Raw genomic sequence first — 24,933 nt, forward strand, 5'->3', positions numbered from 1 at the left:
ATTTGGGCTTCAACCAACGATTATTTTCATTGTTGATTAATTTGTTGATTATTTCCTCAATTAATCGATTAGTATTGTCTATAAAATGGTGGAAAATGTCGATCAAAGCCCAAGATGACGTCCTTAAATGTCTTGTTTTGTCCACAACTCCACAATATTCAGTTTACTGTCACAGAGGAGTGAAGAAAGTAGAAAATATTCACATTTAAGAAGCTGGAATCTGAGATTTTTTTTTCATAAAAAAGAACTCAAATTGATAATCAAAATATTTGACAATTACTTTAATAGTTGACAACTAATCGATTAATCTTTGCAGCTCTAGACAAGTTGATTGGTTTTTAATGTGTATGCTTTTGCATACAGATATCCCTCCCACCAGTCAGGGTGTGGACCATCGTCAGATCCAAAGGGAGCTGGGAGATGTGGTCATCCACCTGCACAACCCCACCATTCTCTCCTCCTCCTCTGTCAGGGTACAGTGGACAGTGAGTATAATTCTTTCCACGAATGCTTTATTGTCACTTCTTTTTCTTTAGCCAGCTGCAGCCAGCTACAGATTGCCATGTGGATCATTGGTATAGCTGGTCACCAAAGCTCCAAGGTTAGTTTAGTGATATGCCCATGGTCAATTTGTCAGGTCACTCAGCCGAGCAAATGCGCTAACGTCCTCGCACCCTACAGAGGAAGGACACAGCAGAAAGCAGCTTGTTCTTAGTGTCCATCTGGCATGAGCCTGAAGTGGTAGACTGGCCAGAGACCAAAAATCTGCAGTTTCGCCCACAATGGACCGCTTAACCGCCCAAAAGGCATTATACATACAGAGCCTGGCCTTCTGCAGGCCTTGTAGCACCGTATAGCAGTGTGTGGCGTGCCAGCCTGTGCCCTCTCAGATTGAAAACACTTGACGGCTGTTAAAATAATACAAGTGAGAAGGAAGAGGCAGCCAACTCATGCTCTTAAGTGGAAATGGCTTACAGATGTTAAAACGGATAGGTGGGAGAGTAAGACATAGAAGTAGAAGTAGGAGCTTATGGTAGCTTTTCTTTGCTGGTACAAGCTAAATATGTCCATCTGCAATTGATCTGGTTAATGTATGTTTCTTTAGATAATGAGACAATATAGCTATACTGTCCACCTTACATAGTAGATATTAGTCTGAGCCATGGCTCACTGAAAGGTAAGAACAGTCCCTGTTTTGACTTTTGACATAAGGCCACCCCAGCATTCCCAGGTATTATGAAGTGCCATAATGAGTGATGAATGGGACTGAGGAAACGTAAAAAAGGATACCGACATGTCAAGACTGATTTAAAACATTACTGCCCAGTTACCCTGTCTCTTTGGTATGTTCCAAAAAACACATGACATGAGAGAGACTGACAGTATAGTTAAGCGCCACGGTTTCCTTGTTTTGCGCAGTAAAATCTATTCCCAATGTGGAGTTTCTTGGTTTTACATTTTCCTTTGTGTTGTGGTAAATGGTTGCACAGTTTTCAGGCTAATGAAGACCACCTGAGCCGGCAGCATATTTTACGAGGGAGGGATAAAGAAATCACTAAAATCTTTACAAGCCAGTGCTGCTTGCCTTCCACAGGGAGTTGTAGCGATATTAGCATACGGGTTAGCAGTTATTCTTTTCCCCAGCCATGCTGGATCACAAAGCAACATTAGTTATTCCCAGATTAAAATAACACAAGACAAATTACAATCACATCTATCTGCTTTATTTAGCTACATCAGATGCTGTTAAACTTGCTGCATCCTCAACTTGTGGTACTCTGTATAAAGATCCACTTTTCCCCCTCTTCCTTGACTTCAGCAGCCAGTCAGTACACTGGAGAGCAGGACAGGATGAGACAGGCTGTTCTGGGAGCCGGGGCCCTGTTTAACCAGCTCCAGACTTAGAGGAACCTCTGGCCAATGACCTCATACTGCGGTTTGCAGAAATCGCTGCTGCTCCAAATGGCGCATAGACAGACAGAGATGTAGATGTGGATGGATAAAAAGAAAGAAAAGGTGATGTGATGAGTTAGCACCCCGTTCCATCCAGCGCCTGGCGTATCAGTTGCACAAATCCATGAGCTGTCCAGTAAAGCTACCATCTATTACATTACTGTATCATTTTCCACTGTGAAGCGTCTAATCAAGTCAAGCTGACCATCGTTTGTCTCTGTGTTACCGTGCCATTCACAAGGTGGAGCAGCAGTCCCAGTACATCCAGGGCTACAAGGTGATGTATAGGCCTTCACCAGAGGGGCTGCAGAGGAGCGAATGGGCTGTGTTCGAGGTGCGCACCCCTGGGGAAGACAGCGCTGTTGTGCCACAGCTCCGTAAGGGGGTCACGTATGAATTCAAAGTCCGCCCCTTCTTCAATGAATTCCAGGGAACAGACAGTGATGTCAAAATTGGCAAGACGCTGGAGGAAGGTGGGGGTGATGTGAATGTGTGTGAATGTGTGTGACTGTGTGTGCGTTTGCTCTGGTGCTTGCATGCGTGCATGCATGTTTTCATGTTTACACAATTTTATATGCACAGCTTGCATGTGTGAGAGCATACAACAGCTGTTCACAGCAGGCAGCGAGGGCAGGATTATCAAATGTGGTGTATTCAAGCATGTGAGGGTGGATGTTCAGCTCTTTAAAAGGTCCTATGGAAACCCATATACAACACTCCAGTGCAAGTGTTATACTAATTTCTCATAGGGTGTGGTTGTGGCAGTCTCATGAGGTTTGGTTGAAACCCAACTGCAAATTCTAATCTGTAGAGAACAGTTAAGAGAAATGTGAGTGTTTACTAGAAAGTGTGTGTGTGTGTGTTGCATGTGTGGGAGTGTTTTGATCTTTTTTCTGCTGGTTTCAGCTTTGTTCCTAATTTTTTCGATAATTGTTTTCGGAGCTCTAAACATTATGTTTGTTCTCCCATAAGCATAAAAAATAAAAAATGCCTGTTTTTTATAACACTCAGTCAAACTGTGATTACGTATTTTTATGTTGCATTCATAATTATTTCAGCTTAATTACCGTTGGACCGCAGGTTGGCGTTCACACACCACCATACGTACGCTATCACCACTCCCTGTCTGTTTTGAGTAAACACGTCTGTGCTTTTATTTATTTAAAAGCACTTGTATTAAACAAACTCAGTTTTCAAATAAAAGCATTGTCATTTTGATTATTAGTGCTTTGTTCTCACCTCAGCTTCAGTCTCGTGCAGAGATTCTGACAGCTAATTGGGATGAGGGGAGACAGGGAGAGACTGCATGCAGTTATGAAAAAAAACCTGTCTCATGTATGAAGATGTGTTTTTTAAATCTTTTGTCTACCCCCCCTCAGCTCCCAGTGCCCCTCCTCGTGAGGTTACAGTGGCGGAGAGCGGGGACAATGGGACCGCCATCATGGTTTCCTGGCAACCCCCTCCACAAGAGGAGCAGAATGGGGTGGTCCAGGAGTACAAGGTAACAAACAAACAAAAAAAACAGCCAGCAGCTACCTCAGGTCTGAGCAAGTGGGACTCGCATTGTAGACACACAAAGGAGACACAAACAGGGATGCAGACAGAGCAGATAACAGAGAAAGAGACAATGCACAGACATGGAAAGGTAATGAATTCCTGGTTGAGGCACACCTCGGTATACTCCTCGGTGCTCTGTGTGATGAGCGAGAAGAGAGAGGAAAGGGCTCCGAAGCAGAGAAGCTGGTGGAAACTGTTGTGAAACAGTGCCATCTGGTGGAGATGGTGGACTCATACATCTTGTGGCGCTCCAAAGGTGAAGAGTAGTGAGGAGCAGCGTCTGCAGTAGTTATTGTAGAGCTGCAAAGATTAAAAGCTAGAGTTGTCAACTTGTAAATGAATTGCTAACTGTTTTGATAATCGATTAATCAGTTTTGAGTAATTTTAAAGAACAAATCTCTGATTCCAGCTTTTTAAATGTTCTTCTCTATTTCTTTGAGTTGTGGACAAAACATATATTTAAGGACATCATCTGTGGGAAACACAAATCAACATTTGTCACCATTTGCTGACATTTTATAGACTAAACAACTAATCGAGTAATAGAAATAATAATCAACAGATTAATCGACAATGACGTTAATCGTTAGTTGCAGCCCTAAATTATTGATAGGTTTATTTTTTCCTCTAAAAGTAGTGAGGCCTTAACTGGTGATTACATATCATTGTGTGTGTCAAATGTTTTGCCTTCCATGACATTTACCATACAAAGTGTATTTTAACTATTTATTTGTACTGTTACTGATCATATTTAAGTATTCTACAGACTAACTGCTGCAGGCATTCAATGATTTAGTAGAGACATCCATGTAAAGGTACAGTATATAACAGTGTATGTATTAGAGAGGAGGACAACAAGCTGTAGTAATGACCAAAGACATAACAATGAAGAGACAGACCTCTATTCATTTATTTGGTCTGCTAATGCATCCTTCTTTTTTCTTTGGACTTTATTAATCCTATAGCACCTCTCTCTGAGTCCCCTTTCCTCTTCCTTACTTGATATTGTATGCTCCTTTTTGTGATGACCTCACTTTGCACATAGCTGTCCGCTCATACGTTATGCCATGGAAGTCCTGTATTTTAATTGGAAAGCCTTTTTTTGCATCACAGGGAATATAGGTTAGTGGTGGAGGGGGGGATGAGGCAGAGCAGTGAAAAAGTTAAGCCACTGTTAATTTTCCAGGTAAATGTTTTCTGGTGATAGGCTTTAGAGTAATTTCATGGTTTTTAAGTCCAGCTCGAGACCGTTCCCTGCTCATTACCGAGCCCGGTCCCTAGCGGCACTTCCACTCAGCGCAATTTTAAAGATACACAGAAAATGTCAGGGCTTTGTAGTTCCATTGCACACGTACAAACACACGCACATGCACATATGTGTAGTACAGACCCTAGGAAGTGTAAATGTTAACCTGGTTAACTGGTGGGGGGGTAAAGAAAGCAGAATGTCAGGGGTTCAGGATGTGGGGGTCTCCAGGCCTCATGCTGAGGGGAATGTATACTTTGTGGCCCTGGTTTGAGTCCGCTCTCCTTCCTGGGACTGACAGCACTTAGCTTCTGCTGAAATTGGGTTATGGGGGTGATTACTGATCCCCATTTGTTTTCCATGGGCTTAAGGCTACACTGAGACGTGTTATGGCTACCTCAGCTAATACTGGTCCTGTGTTGAGCACAGCCTGTAAAACATCAAGCCATTTTGTAAAATGTTTTCATGCCTCAGAGATGTAACACAATACCTGCGGTGCGCTGAAATGTTACGATAGCAGCACTAACCAATTATAAGGACACAGGTTGGTGGCAGCTTACAAACTGAATGTTGTCACGAAAACCTCATAACATTGCCTCAATCTCCACTTCCTCTTTGTCTCTGTTATGGCAGATTTGGTGCTTGGGGAATGAGAGCAGGTACCACATCAACCGTACAGTTGACGGCTCAACCTTATCCGTCCTGATTCCCAGTCTAGCCCCAGGGATCCGCTACAGCGTGGAGGTAGCAGCCAGCACTGGGGCGGGTCCCGGGGTCAAGAGCGATATCACCTTCTTCCAGCTTGGTGGGTATAAACAGCCTTTACGTTGTCTCTCACAGGAGGTCATATCATTATTTTGTTTTTCCTCCAGTGCATACATTTGCTGTGTTTCAATGTGTTTGTCCTCTGGCTGTCCTTTTACAAAGAATGAAACTCAGTCATCTGACAAATAGTTGTGGCATTAATCCAGTCATTTCAAATGAAGAGCTTTTCAGTAAAAACTGTAATTGAAGTGATTACTGTTAGACAAACATCATCAAACTTGCCACTGAAGAGTATGATAAGTTTGAATATAATCATTTTCACAGTTTTTCAGCATTGCAGTGGCCCTTAGCTACAGTAGCTGGCAGTGTGATTAATGCCGGCACATTCAATCCTTGTGTGGCAGCTGTTGAGCTGGCTGCCCCACCCTGCTCTGCTCTCCAGTCAGGGACGCAATGTTTTTCTGCCTCTGCTTGGCTTCAAACAAAAAGGCAATAATGAATCCTGCACTCTGAGCTCAGGCATGACATGTTATTAATGCTAAGAAACACAGCGCAGACTACAATGGGGCTAGTTATAATTTATTTCTTGTTTTTTGTCCTTTTAGTCTAGACGAACACATATTTTGAGATGTTTTGTCAGTTTTTATTCCCCCAAAGCTCTGAGCTGGCCCACTCAGGAGAAGGATGGAAAACACATGAATAGCAGGATGAGGCAGAGAGAGAGAGAGAGAACTCCATCTGGTTTTAAATTTGTGATTGAGTGGGCTGGGATGGGCATGAAGAAGCATCGGCTGTGGCTGATACAATTTCTCTCCCTTTAAGAGTTCCTGTGGTGATTGTTGCCATGTTCCAACACTGGAGTGGAACAATGTGCCTCGGGGACCAGCGCTTCACCCAAATGCATTTGTCACACTCTGAGCTTGTATGCGTCATCCCAGCCTAGATACCTGGACAGTCCCTTGTGGGCTGCTTAGTCACATTGGCATGCTCGGTTCATTCTGCCAGACAGAGCCACAAATTGAGGAGACAGAGAAGTGAGAAGAGACACGGACCGAGTGACTGAGACAAAGACAGACAGAGGGATACGGAGGGGTTAAGGCAGGGAGCTGGTTTCATCTGGGAAGTGTTTTTGCCTCTGGCTTAGAGAGTTGGTCGAGTAGAGTGGCTGCAGCATGAAAGACTTGAGCAAAAGAGATGAAGACAAAGTAACACGAACATAAAGAAATTTCAGAATGGCGGGGGTTGGGGCAACCCGGAGAAGTCTTTCATGTATCACGCATCAGGGAAAAGCACAGAGAGAATAGACAGATGAGAAAAACAGAGCGGGAGCAGGTTGTTGTCAGCAGTCGTGCAGACGGTGCCTCTGCAGTGCATTTCACAGTAGAAACGGCTTCAAGGCATTCACACCTCATCTTTTCACAGATGCACCTGAGTTTGCTAATTACTGTGGTGTCTGCATTTGACGATGATCTCATTGGATTTATTTAGATAATTATGAAACCACCGTTGCTCGGTGTAAAGGAAGCCTTTCTGTGCTTCCCTACCCGGCTCCGCTGGGCTCTGTTTGAATGTCTGGGCTGCTTTCGTCTGCTCACCTGCCATTGTTGACTGGGATTTGCGATGAAAACCTTTTGAAAAATAGAGAGAAACAACTCCATTTCCACAATGTAGCCTCATAGTGTACACACCTGCTGGGATGAGGAAGAATCTTTGTTTGCATCAGGAGGAGGAATGTTCATGTTTATGTACTGTGCTGACTCCATTTATTTAAAATACATTTTCCATATTTCAGGCTTTCCCACTTGGTTTGAGTTTTAAACATTTCTTTCCCTCTTTATCCCTGTTTTCATGTTCCTAACTCCCTTCTTTTTATGTGTGCTATCCAATTTTTGACCTTTTTTTTTTATTCTTTCTAATCCTGCTCTCACATTTCCTCCAATCTTTCTTCCATTCCCCCTCCTCAGATGCATCTGGGCGAATGACAGGGGACGAGATCCAGGAGAACCCGCTGTCCCAACAGATCTCCGATGTGGTCAAGCAGCCGGCCTTTATAGCAGGCATAGGAGCTGCGTGCTGGATCATCCTCATGGTCTTCAGCATCTGGCTGTACCGACACCGAAAGAAGAGGAACGGCCTCTCCAGCAGCTACGCAGGCATACGCAAGGGTCAGTACATGAGTGCAACAGCAAACATTTAACCCCAGCAGGGCAAAGATTCATCGATTAATGGATTAGTTGTTAACTGTTAAATTAATCGGCAACTATTTTGATAATCGATTCGAGTTATTTTTTATAGGAAAGTGGGTGGGGACACATTTTCTGATTCCAGCTCCTTAAATGTGAATATGTGAATATTTATTTACTTCATTTAACATTTGTTTTATTTTCATAAAATACAAATTACATTGAAGAAATACAAAAGTGTGGTAGAAACCTGTAACCACAAAGGACATTCACAAATGTAGACATACAAAATCAAAAATACATTTTAAGTGTTTATAAAGGAATGTAATAAAGAGAAGTTTGTAGTTCCTCTCCTCTGTGACAGTAAACTGAATATATATATATATATATATATATATATATATATATATATATATATATATATATATATATAAAGAAGACGTGAGGACGTCATCTTGGGCATTAGAAAAACACACTTTATATACACTTTTCATTTTATAGACTTACTAATCCATTAATTGAGAAAGGTTGCAGCCCTATTTAACACTACCAGGAATATTTGCAGTGCTGGTTTGAAGTTAGAGGTTTTCTCACTTACAAATGTTGGTAAGAAAATGCAATGCAATATTTATTAGTGTGTTCCGTTTCAAACTTCCATCTTCTTTATCCCAAATGCTGCCAACTTACCTCCCCAGATATCTTTGTATAGTGCTCTAGGTGAAGTCTAACTGAAAGTACTCTCCTGTAGGCTACTACTTTAAGATGTGATGTGCGCTCCCGCTGAGAGTGCTGCATCAAGACATCTTTTATTTCTGTAATATACTTCTGTCACGCTGATTCTGCTAGGGTGTGTGAGTAAAGTACATTTTGAGGTCCGACAACTCCCCTTTTAGCAACTCCCTTCTGACTGTGCTGGGAAAGAGAGAATGTCTTACCATAATATCTCTTTATCAAGGACATGCTGACATTTTCACATGCTAATAGTAGTCTTGCTGTTCTTTTTAGAGAGAAGCCTTTAGATTAGGAGGAGTTGAGCACTGAGCAGCAGCCCTGTTAATAGTGTCTACTTACCGTATGTTTGGAAAACTCTATCTATGAATCCCCACCTATGTGTGTTTGGGCTGCATTTTTAACCCCTTTTAGAGTAGCCACAGCAGTTTTTACCTGACTTGAGTCAAAGTGACAGGGCTCATGGCATGCCCAACCTCTGCTCACATTAGTTAGAGTATAAAGAGATCTATTAGCCTTTCTTTCTGACTCTCATTTATGTGTGGTCAGGCTTAATGTGTGGCCTTGGGCTGTGCAGCTGCTGCCTGTGAGCGCTACCTGCGCCATCCCCACCCCTGGGCTCAGGTTTACTGCTGGCTGCCAGGGTTAGAGGAGATCCAGCCTTCAACCTTGACACACACACACATACACACACACACACACACACACACAGACAATAGACTGACTGAGCTGTTGCTTATCTCTGGCTGTCATACAGAAAAACACAGGCTATCCGTGTTCTGAATCCACTGCAGCCGTGCTAATAGTGGGAGTTGTGAGTCATGTGAAAGTGAGAGACACCTCGGCTAAGCTTTTCCTTAAGCTCTGTGGTCTTTCACAGCTTATACACATACCTGTGTGGCCGATAATGTTCAGAACTGTTGCTTTTCCCATTATGGTTTATAGGATTTTGAACATCCTCTCAAAGACCAATATTTCAAATGATATCTCTATTTGATTGTATTTAAGTCTGTATGTTGTTGGACGTTGTTGCTTTGTTTGAGTTAGTGTTGCTATGGGAAGAAATGGTGTTTAGTCTGAGATTTCTTATATAAATAGCCTTATACAGAAAACTATTATTCTTTTAGCCAAAGTAAGTAACAAACAGGTTACTCAGATGAATACGTTGATACAGAAGAGTAACTTTAAAGGAATACGTCACCGTTTGTTGAAATAAGGTTATTTACTGCCTCCTCTATATTTATATAGGTGGGCAAACACATTTTTGTCTCAGTGCATGCATTGTCTTAGTCCGGTGACGCCGCCGCTAGCTTAGCTTAGCGTAATGAATGGAATCCTTTGTTGCCGTTAGCATGTCGTGAGTAAAAGTGACCCAACAAGAACAAAACCTAATTACTTCTTGTGGCCTGTGTATTCACAATGAGTAAAAATAACGATGCGAGAGATATGGGCAGCCCGTGGAGCTCCAGGACCGCCGTTGCCCTGCCTGACATGCACTAACCCAGAAACAGTGACTTTGCGCCGGTCGCAGAGCCCCGCGGGCTGCCGATATCTCTGTGCCCGAGTAGCAGTGCTTCGGCTGTAGTAATATAGTCCCAAGTCAATATCTGCCTAGGAAATCATCTAGTCTTAATCTGCATCGTTGTTTTTACTCGTTGTGAATACGCAGCCCACAAGAAGTAATTAGGTTTTGTTTTTGTTGTTGTTGGGTCACTTTTACTCACGACATGCTAACGGCAACAAAGGATTCCATTCATTACGCTAAGCTAAGATGGCGGCGGTGCTATATATAACACCTATATAAATAGAGAGAAAACGGTGAATAACCCTATTTCAACAAACAGTGGTGTATTCCTTTAAAGACTTCATGAGTCCAGTAATGATCTGTGGCCAGGCGGCAGAGAAGTGTGTGTGTAGGCTGAGGTTACCCTCTGTTCTATATGTTGATGTTTACTCACATCAACTCACAAAGCTCTTTAAGGGCACAGTAGGCAGACATGCCCCCCTTCTTCTGCTTCTCCTCCTCGTGCACCCAGACCACAAGAGGCCACGGTCTTTGTTGGAACTGGTTTCTAAGAATGTTTTCAAAAGAGTATAATTGCAACCACATGAAGCAACAATCTGCACTCAGGGTGAAATTGAATTGGGACTTGTGCATGTGTGTGCTACAGTGTACGCTAGTGTTGTCTCTAATAGATTACATAAACAATGTCAAATAGCTTTTTTCTTAGTTTCCCTGCCAATGAATGCAATCATGCAAACTTATGGTGCTCATGTGGTGACATTGTGTAATACAAATTACATTAATATTGCAGAAATGCTCCAAAAGAATCATGTAACTGAAATTATCTAAACAAATCAACAAAAAAAAAAGCCTGAGATTGCATCAACCAAAGTATTATGCAAGAGAGAGTCATAGCTCAGTTCCAGCTTCATCTAGCCCAGGATTGAACATTTGTGACATTCTTGTGACAGAATAGAACCCGATTTATGTATTTCAATCATGTTTGCATTTCTCACTAGACTGTTTTGCCTACCAAGTGCTAGTCTGTCCCCTCTTCAAAGGCATTCATCAAACAGATAAAAGCCATCCAACTGCTCGTATCTTAAGCCCTGTTTGAGCATCAAGAGGAGAGATTCAAACATGATAGGATGATTGTGGCATTTAAAAGACATTTGTTGGCACAGGTACTGTATGAATGGATTGTTTGAGAAAATGTGACAACAGCAGTGTCTTTCTTCTCAGATGTCTCATACTGTAGGTTGAAGGCAGACAGCAACATTTCTACAATGCACATATTTAAGGCAGTGCACTGCATGACTGCCAGCATGGTGCGTTGTTGCATCAACTGCAATGAATACTGTAGCATTATTCACTTCTTCAAAGAGGCCAACAACAAAGTATATGTTGAAGAAGATACCCAAAGACAACTCCCGCCATTACTGAATCTAAAGTATATGGTATACTCGAGCACGACACCGTGCGCAGGCCACCGTAGATGGCGCGCGCTACGAGCATGCACAGAGACGTTTATGCGCGACGCATCGTTTGTTGTAGTATTCTCTGAAACACCAGAGGGCGTACGGACAAAATAATCTGTAAATAAGCGAGACGTAGTAGAGAAGAAAAGAGCAGAAGTAAAGGAGAGCAGGCTGCCTGGCAGCAGTAGTAAACACATCCATGAAAACACAGACGTGCCTCAAAACATTACATTTATCTACTCTAATCATTAACGGGACTGGTTTATCTCCAAATCTAAACTACTGTCTGCCTCTTTTCATGAAGCCGTTTTTTTTTTAGCTTTGACAAAACGATCGCTCATGTTGAACCACACTCTCCAGCAAAATGTTAATTCTTTTCCCAGTGTGGTGTCTCTCTCTGACCACACATTTAAGGCTGTTTGACTCTCTGTGTGTCTGTACCTGAAGAATCACACAGATGTTTGTACAGACAAACCTGCTCTTCCCAGCCGACCGTGTTGAGTTGAAAGCGCAGCGCGCACAGTGGGCGCATAGTTACAAAAATTCAGAAGTGCACGAACACACTGGAAACGACTGCCGTGGTGACATCATTTTATGGCGCGCGCACCTCACGCCCAGAACACAGATTTGTAGGTTAAATCTGCCTGCAATACATTAATGTTTGTTAAAAGGGCCCCTTCCATGCCAGAGTGTGAGTAATTGAGCTTTATGGGTGATGACGTGTGTTAGAGATAGCAACAGATATCTCCCCAGTATTTGACCCCTGCCCAGCAGGCCTCTGACAGTCTGAGCCAGGATTTGAACCAGCAGCTGACTCAACACTCACTTTCCCCCAGTTGGGGTGCATGGATGTCTGCAGGGATCAAAGACTAGGGCCCAGCAAGTAGCGTGTGAATACAGGCTAAAATACTTTTTGTGGATTTGTGTGCTTTTAACAGAAACTATGTGGGGATGAAGCCTATAAATTGTGTCCCATGAACTCCAGACTGTGCTGAAGCACAATAATTCAATAATTTCTGTCCTTTTTTTCTTTCCCAACAGTGCCATCTTTTACTTTCACACCAACAGGTAAGCACTTTTATTTCTACATTATATACAGAGAGTGATGCCTGTTTTTCTTCATTCACTGAATGAGCACCAGCCTTTTTACTACACTTACTAGATGAGAGCCAAATAACAGTTGAAAAGTCTGCGAGGCACACTCCAATAACATTAGTCAAACATTGGCACAGTTTAACGATCTATCGAGAAATTAATGTTCCACCGAATGTTTGTTTAAAACTAGTGGTAACTTGATCAGATAGCTGTGGGGAACCTCAGATGGGATTCAGGAGAATGACACACCCTTGAGGTGTGTCAAGGGTGTTGGCAGTCCTGAGTGCAATGGCGAACAGAAGCTGTGTTGTTTCTTTTTTTGTAATCAGGGAGAGTTATTTAGCAGTTGCAAGCTTGTTTCATACTGTAATCTGCGGAAAAATCTTGCAGGTGAAAAACACTCGCTTGTGTGGTTGGGTTTCTCTAAGGCTCTCCTTAAGGTCTCTTGAAGATGAAAATCCCTACCCTGGTATCCAGAATAAAACCAGGACATTACAGTGATCTATGCTGATTTAAATCTAGAATAAGATTGTAATGCTTTGGTTTGCATGAGAGAGAGCTAATCTAAGGGCTCCTCTGGCTGCATGCGAAGGCCAAACCACATGTCCTGTTTTGAAAAAGAGACAGGGAATCAACACAGCTAAGGCTCGACCTACCCCTCTTCCACCTCCTCTCCTCTCAGGGAAGAGATTGTAATTAAAGTTGGAAGTTTATCTCTCCTTCACACACCGCAGCTTAGAGCTCCTTGAAAGAGTCCAACTTTCAGTGCACATCTTCAAACACACCGAACCAGAGCCAGACAATGAAAGAGCTCTGCATCTCTGTTCTTCATAAGCCTCTTACATATCCTCCTGCTCTCCTGTTGTTGCTGTGTGTGTGTGTGTGTGTGTGTGTGTGTGTGTGTGTGTGTGTGTGAGAGAGAGAGAGAGAGACACACACAGAATGATGCTAAACACATTATTTACATGCTCACTTGAACTGATACAATAACACACTTGTAAAAAGTAGCATTCCCATCATCACTCACAAAACTGACTATTCAAAATCAAGTTAATAATTTGACCTTGTATGACAATAGCAAGGAGAATGGCGGTAGTAATAGTGGTGGAAGCTTGTTGGAAACTCATTATTTTCTCTCTTTTCAGTGGCATATCAGAGAGGAGGAGAAGGTGTAAGCAGCGCTGGAAGGTAAGAGTTTTTTATTGTTTTTAGAAAGAGTGTCTACGATAATATATCAAATATTAAACACATTTGGGAAACTGAACGATGACTAGAGCTTAATAACCAATACAGAGGGATGTTAAAGCCTCCTGAACAGATGAAGGTAGGGTTGGGCAAGTGTACTTTTTTTCAACAAACACTAGGGGGAGTGCTGTGACTTTTTTGAGCAGCAGAGAGCCGGGGAGGGGTAAGGATGTGCATTAAGTATTTTATGATAAGTGGAACAAAGCCCCATGTAGTCTGCCAGGAGCCCTTCCTCATCCTATATGTTGAAAAGCCACATCCAACCACAAGGCTGTGCCATAGCATCACCCTAAAACATTTGTGGAGATACATGCACACACATTGCAGTAACAGCACACCTCTTCTTGTTGTGGAATGTTGCATTGTGCACAAACAGTGAGAATGTACAAAATTACGCTTGGCAAAAACCAACATGCTACTACTCATTCGGATATCAACTTTATAGCATTTGGCATGTTTTCATACAGCTGGTAAATAGGGACAATTGAGTATGCAGACAAAAAAAAAGAGGACATTTTTTTATTTTTTTGATTATGACAATGCACATTAATGAACATTTCTGTAAATGCGCCAGTGTTAGCCAGTCGGCTAATTTTCAACTGTAGTCCTAGTTGCCTAGCATGCGTGTCTTTATGGTGGGAAGAAACCGGAACACCCGGAGGAAACCCATGCACGGGGAGAACATGCAAACTCCACACAGAAAGGCCTGGGTTCGAACCCAGAAGTGCTAACCACTGAGCCACCATGCTGAAAAATATCTATTAATTAGTTTCCCTCTCTTTAGTGAGAGTACCAACTGTAAGTGTACATTTGTGTGGTTCATGTGTGAATGAATAGTTAGCTTGGAGCCATCAGCAGTAAATCCATATTCATTATATTATCCAGTTCTATGATTGAATCCCATATGCAGCATAGCTGTGTCAGCTCTGCACAAAGACAATGGCCATTCAATATCAACATACAACTGCCGGGGTGATTGAGGAGCTATTGTGAGATTGTATTTGGCTGTACAAGACAAATGTGTTCATTACCCAAAATGAATCCAAGAAATGAGTCATTTGAGAGGGAATGAGGAAACGTAATTTAATGCTAATTCAGTGTTGGGGGATTTACACTGGGAGTCGCACTGTGGAGATTTGAATGCTGAAACAGTAAATGGCCCTGTTAGAGTAGCCTGCATTCTCTTTGATTGCTAGATTGATTCATTGCATGAGCAATGAGATTTATTCTTAGCTCTTTTAACACTTAGTTTTTGGCCTGAGGTCAGGTTGTACAGTAGAATCCAGTTGAAAAAGTGATCTTGTAGTGCATTAAAGGCAAAGAAATAGGAGCAAACATGGAAACAATAGAGATGGATGGCTAATTGATGATGTGAAGGACTGGTCCGCATGGGTTTCTTTTCTGGTGCTTGAGTTTCACTCCTGTACAGCAAAAAAAACTATGATAAAGATGTTGGGTGACACCATGGAATCTACTCGGGGAGCATTTGTGGTTCACTGGCTCGTCAGGACGCACATTTCATAGCATTGGGAGTGAATTTGATCTGGCTGTCTAATCCAGGCGGTTCGCTAATGCTCACCAAGGCTCAGGGAAAGTGTCATCGGCTGTGGGCAAATCAAGCACACACAATCTATTTAGCTGGGCTTTTTTTCTATTGTAGTATGTGTGTATGTGGCCAAAAGGCAGAAAGTACTAAAGCTGGATTTTTCCTATTCTCAGCTGCTGAATAAATAAACTCTGCATAATCATCTCTTTCAAATATTATGTTACTGTGGGTGTTTCAGTTAATTCACATAAATGCCATTGTCGTCTCTTATTATTGTAAACCATTTGGTCCCCCCCCTTTTTTTTTTTTTTTTTTAAACAGGCCTGGTTTACTAAACATCGGGGAATCTGCCACTCAGCCCTGGCTGGCAGACACATGGCCAAACTCCTGCGCCAACCACAATGACTGCAGCATCAACTGCTGCACTGCAGGCAATGGCAACAGCGACAGCAACTTGGCAACATACAGCCGCCCAGGTATGTAGTGCCGACTGTTTCGTACGTAGGCAACAACCAAAATAAACACTCATATGAAACGTAATGATGCAGTCCTTGACAAAATAACTGTAGAGATAAGAAATGTAGACGCTGGGGGATTCTGCAGTGCAAAAGGAAGTAAAATGTGATATCTGGGTTAGCTCCCTGGAGAGGTGTTCTGTGTATCTCTCCTTTTCTGTAGGTCTCCACAAGAAAAACCTGAAGAAATATTAGGATTAAGAGAGGCGGTGTGCTTGTGTGTTTGATTTATCTGAGGTTAAAGTAGAGCTGTTTTAGGCAGGAAATAAAAGGAGCACACTGAGAGGGGCTTATGGCTCTACTCTGTTGCTAATCGAATTGCTCTGCTGATTTCCATACTGTTGTTATAGCCGGTAATGTAATTTCCCCTAAGTGCTCAGTTATTTAAGAAATGTGCAGCGGGCGAAGAGGTCAAGGCTGGACTGCAGACGCTGGCCAGAAGCAGATGAAGAGAGAATGATAGAGGGAGAAAGGTGTACCTGGAATACCAGATGGAAAGGGGGAGTGATGACAAATAAGTATATGCTAAAACATACACTGAAATGTGTGAGCGAAGGTAAAAACAAGAATGAGATGAAGTAAAGTAGGGTAGGTGGAGAGGAAAAAGGGAAAGAGACTTATGGAACACCACCAGGTGGCCTTTTAGTTTATTCAGCACAAGCACAGTTGTCAACACAAGGGAGCAATTTAGACCTCAAAACTGTATACACTACTACTATACAATATACATTATGCACACACACACACACACACACACACACACACACACACACACAGTGACCTATCTGAAGAGAGAATAGGGTAAAACTTGCAGCCAAAAGTGTCAGCTTGGTTATTCATTTTTAGCTGTGACCCAAGTCTTAACCAACCCTATCCTTTGGAAACTTGGAGTGTAATTAAATGCTTTATGTTCTAAATTATGCACTTTGGGACTATGCCTTCAAGGGTAGCCCATAATTCCTATCCAGCTGCTTGGCCTAATATCCATCAAGCCATGCAATAGTTTCTTCTTACTTTAAACTCTTTTTCCAATGGGGATTAATATTTCATTTTGTGGACTTTATAGTCGATCAAGTTTAGTTTTTTCTTTGTGCTAATCACCCGTCTGAGGTTGAAGTGTTCAACTCTACCTAAACATGGTGTGAGATGTTTAACAGGGAATAACAGGCTAAAGGCAGCCCTCACTCTTCGCATGACACCCCGTTGTTTGACACTAAGGAGCTTGCCAGACGCATGCTTTGTGTGTGTGCCAAACCTAAACTCTGTGAACATTAAGAGGATCACTGACAGAGCAAAGAAATAGGAGTTAATGTCCCTTTATCTCAGCCATAGGGGTGCCTTCACACATCAACCTCTGAAGTCTCGAGCTGTTCCGTGCTGCAGAAATGTAAAGTGTGTGGCACGAGCAGCGTGCACCTATGGCCGTCCTTGGTATTTACCGCAAGGCTGGCTCTCAGATCTGCTTGAGGATTTGAATATTTTATGAGCCAGGGAAAATTGGATCTGTCAGTGGAGCTGTGCTTTTACTGCGCGCCTCATTCCAGGTCTTTGATACAGACATGTCCCTCTCAATGAGCAACGATGCTCCCACCATCAGATGGAAAAGAACAGAGATGACACCCACATTGAGTCATGGATGAGACTGAGAGGAGGCTGAGCGAGAAATGTGTAATACCACTTGTGTCACTCACCTTAAGTAGATCATCATTTGGCAAACAAAACTGAGACTTGAAATAGAAATGTCCCTCTGGTGGGCACAGTGATCTTTCAAAAGCTTGAAATTGTTAGGTAGATGTCTTTGGCTTAACTCAAATAAATGCTTTGAGTTCTGCAGTAGATCAGATGATGCCCTATTGTTTCAACACTTTTACCAAACTGGCATACTGCTTCTAAGCTGATCAGCAGTAGACAAGATTGACTAAATACCCTCCTCATGTTCTCCAGCCGACTGCATCGCCAATTATAACAACCAGATGGAAAACAAGCAGACCAACCTCATGGTGCCAGAGTCAGGGGTCTATGGAGATGTAGACTTGTCCAACAAGATCAATGAGATGAAGACCTTCAACAGCCCAAACCTGAAAGATGGCCGCTTTGTGGGTCCAGGGGGCCAGCCGACACCGTACGCCACCACCCAGCTCATCCAGTCCTCCATCATGGGCACCAACGTTAACTCTGACAGAGGAACCGGAGGGAGTGGAGGAGGACTCCTGGGCGGAGGGGAGATGAATGAAAAACATTGCTGGAAGCCCACCTCAGTCCAGCAGCAGAAACAGGAGATGGGCTCCCAGCTGCAGTACAACATCATGGAGCAAAACAAGCTGAACAAGGGTGAGTGTATGGAATACTCAGCAGCCATGGTTATAGAGGTCATCTAGAGCCATGATCTTCCCCCTCTGTTCTCTCTTCTCCTGGCTCTTTCAGCCTCACTGTGGAAGCCTGTAGAAGAGTTTCATGCTCATATTTTCCTGGGTTCTGTCTCGCTCCTTTTCAGTCAACATAAGCGTCACTCTTTCTTTCTGCCCGTCTGTATGGCATTCATGTAACCCTGAATCACCCTCCATGCAATCATGTACAACCTCTGCCGTTAAATGGGGGCCAGGCCTGAACTGCTGTCATTGTACTGTATCTGGGTTGTCTTTTTTTTGTGATGAAGGCAGGTGTGAGGGTTTATCTTTGGTGTCAGATTTCTAAAGACAAGACAAAGATAACACTTGGATCTTTAACCGCTTTGAACGGAGCTATCATCACCCTATTGTACCTGCACAAGGGGACCACATCTGGTGTGATAGTTTAGAGTTTTTTGTGCAGATGTTGCATGTGTTCACATACTCGCATAAAAAAATGCTAAAGCATGAACTGCATGCCTCTTGTCGTGTGTAACACTGTACACTGTGCTCAGTGTAATGTCATTTTGTGGTATACATCATTTCACATTTCCATTGTGAAGTGGTTTTGTAATACTGTCCTTCATTTCCTTGTCCATTGCAAAGTGGATGCTTTGAAAGTTTCTGAAATCAAAATGTCTGCCTTAGGCCGCACTAACCATACATTCCATTCTCCCAACCATTAGACCGCTACAGAGGAGGTGACAGCCCTATGCCAGCCACCATCCCCTACAACCAGACCCATGACAGCCACACTGGAGGCTCCTACAACAGCTCCGACAGAGGCAGCAGCAGTACCTCCGGTAAGATTGGTTGGGGCATAAAGGAAAAAACAAAACAAGTTGGAATGGCAGTCAGAGTTTGTCTCTCTTAAAGTTTGTTCAGAGTTTTATATTTTGCTCTTTTTAATTTAACTGCCCAATTTTCCCAGTTTAGGGTTATTGTGAACCGCCACCCCCGCTCCATTTAAATCCCAGTATTCCTCAAAAGCAATAAATCACTTTGAGATGCTAATAATCCATGCTTTGAAATGGCAATTTGATTAATTTCCATGTCAGCCTATCTTGAAGAGAAATTAAAAGGGAGATGCCTTCAGAAAGTGGAAAATTGTAGAACAAAACAAGGAGAGGAAACTGACAACAATGCCTCCAAACAAAGGCATGAGCACCGTGCCAGCCATTTTCTTTCTGGGTGCAATGTCATCCAAGGGATTTTAAAGCCAATTCGATAAAAGGAGCTCTTTCTTTTTATTAATTCAGTTTTTTTGTTTTGTTTTCATGCTTTCTATTTCATTTCACTGTTTGTCCTTGCTTAGTTTGCATTGCTTCCGTTAATTGGCTTTACTTTAATTCCTGTATGGAGCAGCCTAATTTCATCAGGTCTTCAATGTCTGTCTGTGGACAAGGACAAACGATAACACATTGCAGACGGCATGCAACACTGCCACCTTAATGCCATGTATCCATTCTGATATTGCGTTTGAAGTTCAAGCCATTAAGGAGAAGCCTTTGGTGCTCGCTGCACCTCACAGCTCATTGGTTCACAATTCTAATAGTTTGGTATTAATTGAACCCTTTTCTGCCGTTTTCTTCCTCCCTTTCCTCTTGTTACTTGCTAGTATTTCCCATCATTTCATAGCTGAGAGGTATGTGTTCACACTTGCATAAAAGTGGAGGGTTGCACTAGCCTTTGCACTCTTGTGTGTAACATTATCTTTTCTTTGTTAGCCAGTCTTGTTAATGCATGTTATCTGCTGTCAATTCCTTACTCATTACCTTGCGATTTCATTAATAATTGATGTGTTTTTTTGGGGGGGTGGGGGGGGTTTAGCAATGGTGTGAATATAAGTATTCGTGTCTTGGTTCTGACAGACTGCTTTTTTTTTCTTCATTTTTGAGCAGGGAGTCAGGGTCAGAAGAAGGGAGTGCGCACCCCCAAACTACCCAAACAGAGCACAATGAATTGGGCTGACCTTCTGCCCCCTCCCCCTGCAAACCCACCCCCAAGTCGGAGCACAGAGCAGTACTCTCTATCATTGGAAGAAAGGTGGGACATGTCTGCACAGACACAGATAATCTGACAGGCATGCACACACTGTATTTATATTCTAGTTCATTCTTCTTGCCTTTTCTCCTGTTTCTTGCCATCATTGCAAGCATTTGCCCCAAGGGTTTTCTATCTATTAGTGCTCGGCTCATGCCAATTCTTGATAGAAGGGTGCCATGAATATTTAGTTTGTTTTCCTGGCTTCGGTATATAAAAACATTCATGTTTTTTGTGAGTGATATGACGGTAACAAGGCTTGTTTCTCTCTGTTGGCAGCTGTGAACAAGACATGCAGTGCCCCATGCCCCCCTCTCACATGTACCTGCAGCCTGATGAGCTGGAGGAGGAAGAGGAGATGGAGAGGGGGCCCACTCCTCCCATTCGAGGGGCAGCCTCTTCCCCTGCAGCTGTATCTTACAGTCACCAGTCCACAGCCACCCTCACCCCCTCACCCCAGGAGGAGATGCAGCCGATGCTCCAGGAAGCACCTGACAGCCATGAACGCAGGTACAAAGGAAGAGTGGTCAGCCTGTGTGAAGATGTTCACAAAATATATCTATTCTTTAAAGCCTCATTGAAAAGCACAATCTCCCAAGTCTTTGAAATTCACTCCTGTTTTGAATGTTTAAGAACATTACCTCCGAATCCTATATTGCACAGCACTGTTGACCATTTTTCAAAAGCATATCCTTTTCTAAGTTTTAGATTGATTTCTTAGCTTCAAGGGAGCCATTTGTTACAGCTCATTTCAGTACAGCATAAAAATCAACTTGCAGTCATTAGAAAGTCGTTTGAAATAAGTAATATATCACAGTCTAAAATAATTATTTTTCGCAAAGTGAGATAATGATTGTTTGGGAATCCAGCTGTGAGCAGGAACTCCCTCTTGTTAGTGCACAAAGATATGAAAACATCATACATTTAGGATTAAACTGCCCAACAGAAGCCTTTTTTTTTTGGTTAAGATCAATTTTTTATTGTTTTATAACATACAGAACAGACAAACACAATTGAACAAGATCAACAACCCTCTCCCACCCCCCACCCTCTGCAGTCTCAAGGAAAGTCAACAAAAAACAAAAAACGAAATCCCACCTTGCCTAGTCACTCTCCTCTAGTTCTTGTGATGCTGAGGTCATTAGGAACAGAAGCCATTTTAAAATAAGAAACTATCAAATTCACATCATCGTTGGCATTTGTGTTTTCTTATTACTTATTTTCTTGGTCTGATTTCTGGACAACATTGCCATAAACTCTCAAATGTTTTAATGTGCTTATGTGTACTTCAGAAAATCATCAGCATTAATGTAAAGTACATGTGATTTGATGCAGGATCAGCAGTATGGTCCCATGATAATTAGAGGTGGGGGGAAAAAATCGATACGGCATAATATCGCCCATTTCGCAGCAATAACATTGAAGTGAGATGAACAAACAGAGAAATGTATCTTTTTAGAGATTTGGGGACATAATTTGAAGTTGGAAAAAGGTAATAAATTGCAATATTTGCAGAATATTGCAATATGTTTAAAATTGCAATAATATTGTATTGTGACATAAGTATTTTGAAGATATCATATCGTGAGGCCTCTGGTGGTTCCCACCCCTAATGATAATTGCCTTGTGTATTTTACTCTTTATACATGATAGGTTTCTGATACTGTGTGTTTTTCACCACTTGCAGGCGCCACGCTGTGAGCCCCCCACCCCCTCCTATGCCCCTCTCTCCTTCACACACATATGGGTACATCACCAGCCCGTTGGCCTTGGACACTGATGGTATGGAGGAGGAGGAGGAGGAGGATATATTGGAGGAAGAGGAGGGTGACGACACAGATGCAGAAGTGGCCAAGATGCACTACCACCACACACACCCCCACACACACCCCCACCATCCCCAGATGCATCCGCGAAGGTTGCTGCTACGAGGGCTTGAACAGACGCCTGCGTCCAGCATGGGCGACCTGGAGAGCTCGGTTACCGGCTCCATGATCAACGGATGGGGCTCGGCTTCTGAAGAAGATAATGTCTCTTCAGGGAGGTCCAGTGCCGTCAGCTCATCCGATGGATCCTTCTTTACTGATGCTGACTTTGCTCAAGCGGTTGCCGCAGCCGCAGAGTACTCAGGCCTGAGGGTGGCCAAATATCCCAACACGCTGGGCCACGAATTGGGAGGAGCTTCAGGTAGGTTTCATATGGTCGCCCACATCCACAAGAAATGGAACTGCAAAACATTTGAGGAATGGTAAAAGTAAACAGTTTCTCTGTTTCTTTTCTCAGCGCGAAAATACCAAATAAACCCGTCAGGACACCGTCCTGGCAGCCCGGTGTCTACAGACAGCAACATGAGTATGGCAGCTGTACATAGGAGGCCTCCCAAGAAGCAGAAACAGCAACCCGCAGGTCACCCAGGAAACCAGCGACGTGAAGCCTATAATGAAGGTATGCATGAATAAATTGCAGTTATGTTATTATATTATATATTATAAAAATTGAATAATTAAAATTCAAACAATTTTCAAAATGAAAGAAATCCTTTAAAGGGGTGATAGAATGATTATATAGGGTATTTCACACTGTTCCTTATGGTCTCAAAATGGGGTATGTAACATTGGTTGGGCTGAAAATGGCCTGGTTGATATTTTATTGGCCCTTATTCATCCCTGTGTTTTGGCCCTATTTCTAACAAGAGCTTTTCTTCCAAATATGGTATGCTCATGAATATTTAGATGAGCTGCACGATGATTGGTTGAGCAAATCCCCATACACATACATTGGAGACGAGACAGTAGGTCTCATATTTCAGACACTGCAATGACTTTTTTTATGCGAGAAATCAACTATATAAAGCTCAAATATGGGTCGTTTTACGAAAATTTATGGCTAATTGCAAATTTAGTAAGACGTGTCAGACTTTAGGAGCTCCACACAGTCTGACAAGAAAGCGGCAGCCTACTGGGCTCCATACCCAGAGCAAAGTCACCATTTGTGGATTATTGCAATTTAAAGCGTTTTTGTGAACGTGAGGGGTCTTGTTAGGCGGAGCAGCTAGCTAGCTATCCCATTCAATACAATGGGAAAAGATCGCGGCTAGCTAGCTACACTTTTGGCATAACTATAGTAGGGCTGGGCGATATGGCTGAAAACTGTATCATGAAGTGTTTCATATCGGTCAATATCGATAATTATTGATATTTTTTATGACCTATTTAAAATATATTAAATTTAAAAAAGATTATTATATATATTAAACTTAACCTTCCTCTGATTATAATCCCCTCAGTTATAAAAGCAGAAATGTCAACACAACCATGGAAAACACTCAAATGGAGGGACGACGGTCTTGCATAATTTGCAGACGACATTGGTCTGACTACGGTCAGACTTATAAAATCCCCAAAACTGCCATACTGACTTTTCCTGTTTCATCAACAATTTCGCTGCGGCACTCAATTTCCACTTATCACTCCACGCTGGTTCTGTTATTGAAGAACCCAACACGAGACAGCGATGTGGCGCAACCAAATTTGATACTGTTACATGATTGGCTGTCACTCCCTACGTTGCTAGGTTACGAGAGAGTGAGTGCCTTTGTTCATGCAACCAAACTTGCTTCACAACCTCCGGTTTCTTTCGACGAAGAAAAACAAGTTATCGAACGTTTTATCGAACGCATTTTCTATTGATATTGATTACGTATCTACCGCGAGACATACCGTTATCGTTTTATCGCCCAGCCCTAAACTATAGTATATTTACAGTTTGAATTTCGTCACGGCACTTATATTACAAGTTCCCCAAGTCTGATTTCAATTTAAGGCATTTTTGTGAACGTGAGGGGTCTTGTTAGCAGGAGCAGCTAGCTATCTAGCTATGTCCCCCATTCAATACAATGGGAAAAGATCACGGCTAGCTAGCTACACTTTCGGCATAATTATAGTATATTTGCAGTTTGAATTTTGTCACGCCACTTATATTACAGGTTTCCCAAGGTCTTATAAAGCTAACAGTTTCAATTTAAGGCATTTTTGTGAATATGAGAGGTTTTGTTAGCTGCTAGTGTCCCTTCGATCCAATGGATAAAGATAGCGGCTAGCTAGCTACACTTTAGGCATAACTATAGTATATTTACACTTTGAATTTTGTCACGGCATGTATATCACAACTACCAAAAGGTCTTACAAAGCTTAGCTAACACTTTCAATTTGCATTTTTTGTGAATTTCAGAGTAGGAGGCTAGCTAGCTCTCATTGATGGACTCCAGCTCACCGTGGGCTCTGTCAATGAGACTCGCGGACAAGAAGTGCTTATTTCCCCAATCGTTTGTTCGGGGAAACTAACTCAACACATATCCATTATAAGATTAACTGGAACCTGCACTAAGAGATTGCGGGCGTAACAAGCTCGCTGACCGTGCTGTCAGTCACACACCGGCCATTTAGCAGGAAGAGGGGAGGGAGAACATCGAGCTGCAGGGCCTGGAGCTCTGTCAGGGCAGCGGCGTTTGGTAGTCCAATGTAGCAACCCAGGCAGCACCAGCACCGGCCGCTGAACTCCGAAACACATTGCAATTAGACATCAATTTTCGTAAAACGGCCCATATTTGAGCTTTACATAGTTGATTTCTCGCATTAAAAAAGTTTCAGAAGTGAATTTTGTAATGGAATAGCAGAGATCTGCGCGA

General features: G+C 42.6%; 1 protein-coding gene across 4 annotated transcripts in view; it reads left to right on the top strand.

Moving 5' to 3' along the window:
• The window catches only part of robo1 (roundabout, axon guidance receptor, homolog 1 (Drosophila)), a 294,093-nt gene that overhangs the window by 263,478 nt on the left and 5,682 nt on the right, over positions 1 to 24,933 (top strand). For 3 of the 4 annotated variants that reach the window (XM_028573117.1, XM_028573116.1, XM_028573118.1), the window contains 14 exons: positions 364 to 485; positions 2,195 to 2,426; positions 3,333 to 3,454; positions 5,390 to 5,561; positions 7,486 to 7,686; positions 12,457 to 12,483; positions 13,656 to 13,698; positions 15,623 to 15,777; positions 17,761 to 18,147; positions 18,890 to 19,006; positions 20,105 to 20,249; positions 20,526 to 20,756; positions 21,934 to 22,433; positions 22,530 to 22,691. In XM_028573117.1, the coding sequence (XP_028428918.1) occupies positions 364 to 485; positions 2,195 to 2,426; positions 3,333 to 3,454; positions 5,390 to 5,561; positions 7,486 to 7,686; positions 12,457 to 12,483; positions 13,656 to 13,698; positions 15,623 to 15,777; positions 17,761 to 18,147; positions 18,890 to 19,006; positions 20,105 to 20,249; positions 20,526 to 20,756; positions 21,934 to 22,433; positions 22,530 to 22,691 (2,616 nt within the window). The remainder of the gene's footprint in view (positions 1 to 363; positions 486 to 2,194; positions 2,427 to 3,332; positions 3,455 to 5,389; positions 5,562 to 7,485; positions 7,687 to 12,456; positions 12,484 to 13,655; positions 13,699 to 15,622; positions 15,778 to 17,760; positions 18,148 to 18,889; positions 19,007 to 20,104; positions 20,250 to 20,525; positions 20,757 to 21,933; positions 22,434 to 22,529; positions 22,692 to 24,933) is intronic. The other variant, XM_028573119.1, reaches the window with a different exon arrangement.

Source organism: Perca flavescens, chromosome 3 (assembly GCF_004354835.1).
Source record: "Perca flavescens isolate YP-PL-M2 chromosome 3, PFLA_1.0, whole genome shotgun sequence".
Lineage (NCBI taxonomy): Eukaryota > Metazoa > Chordata > Actinopteri > Perciformes > Percidae > Perca > Perca flavescens.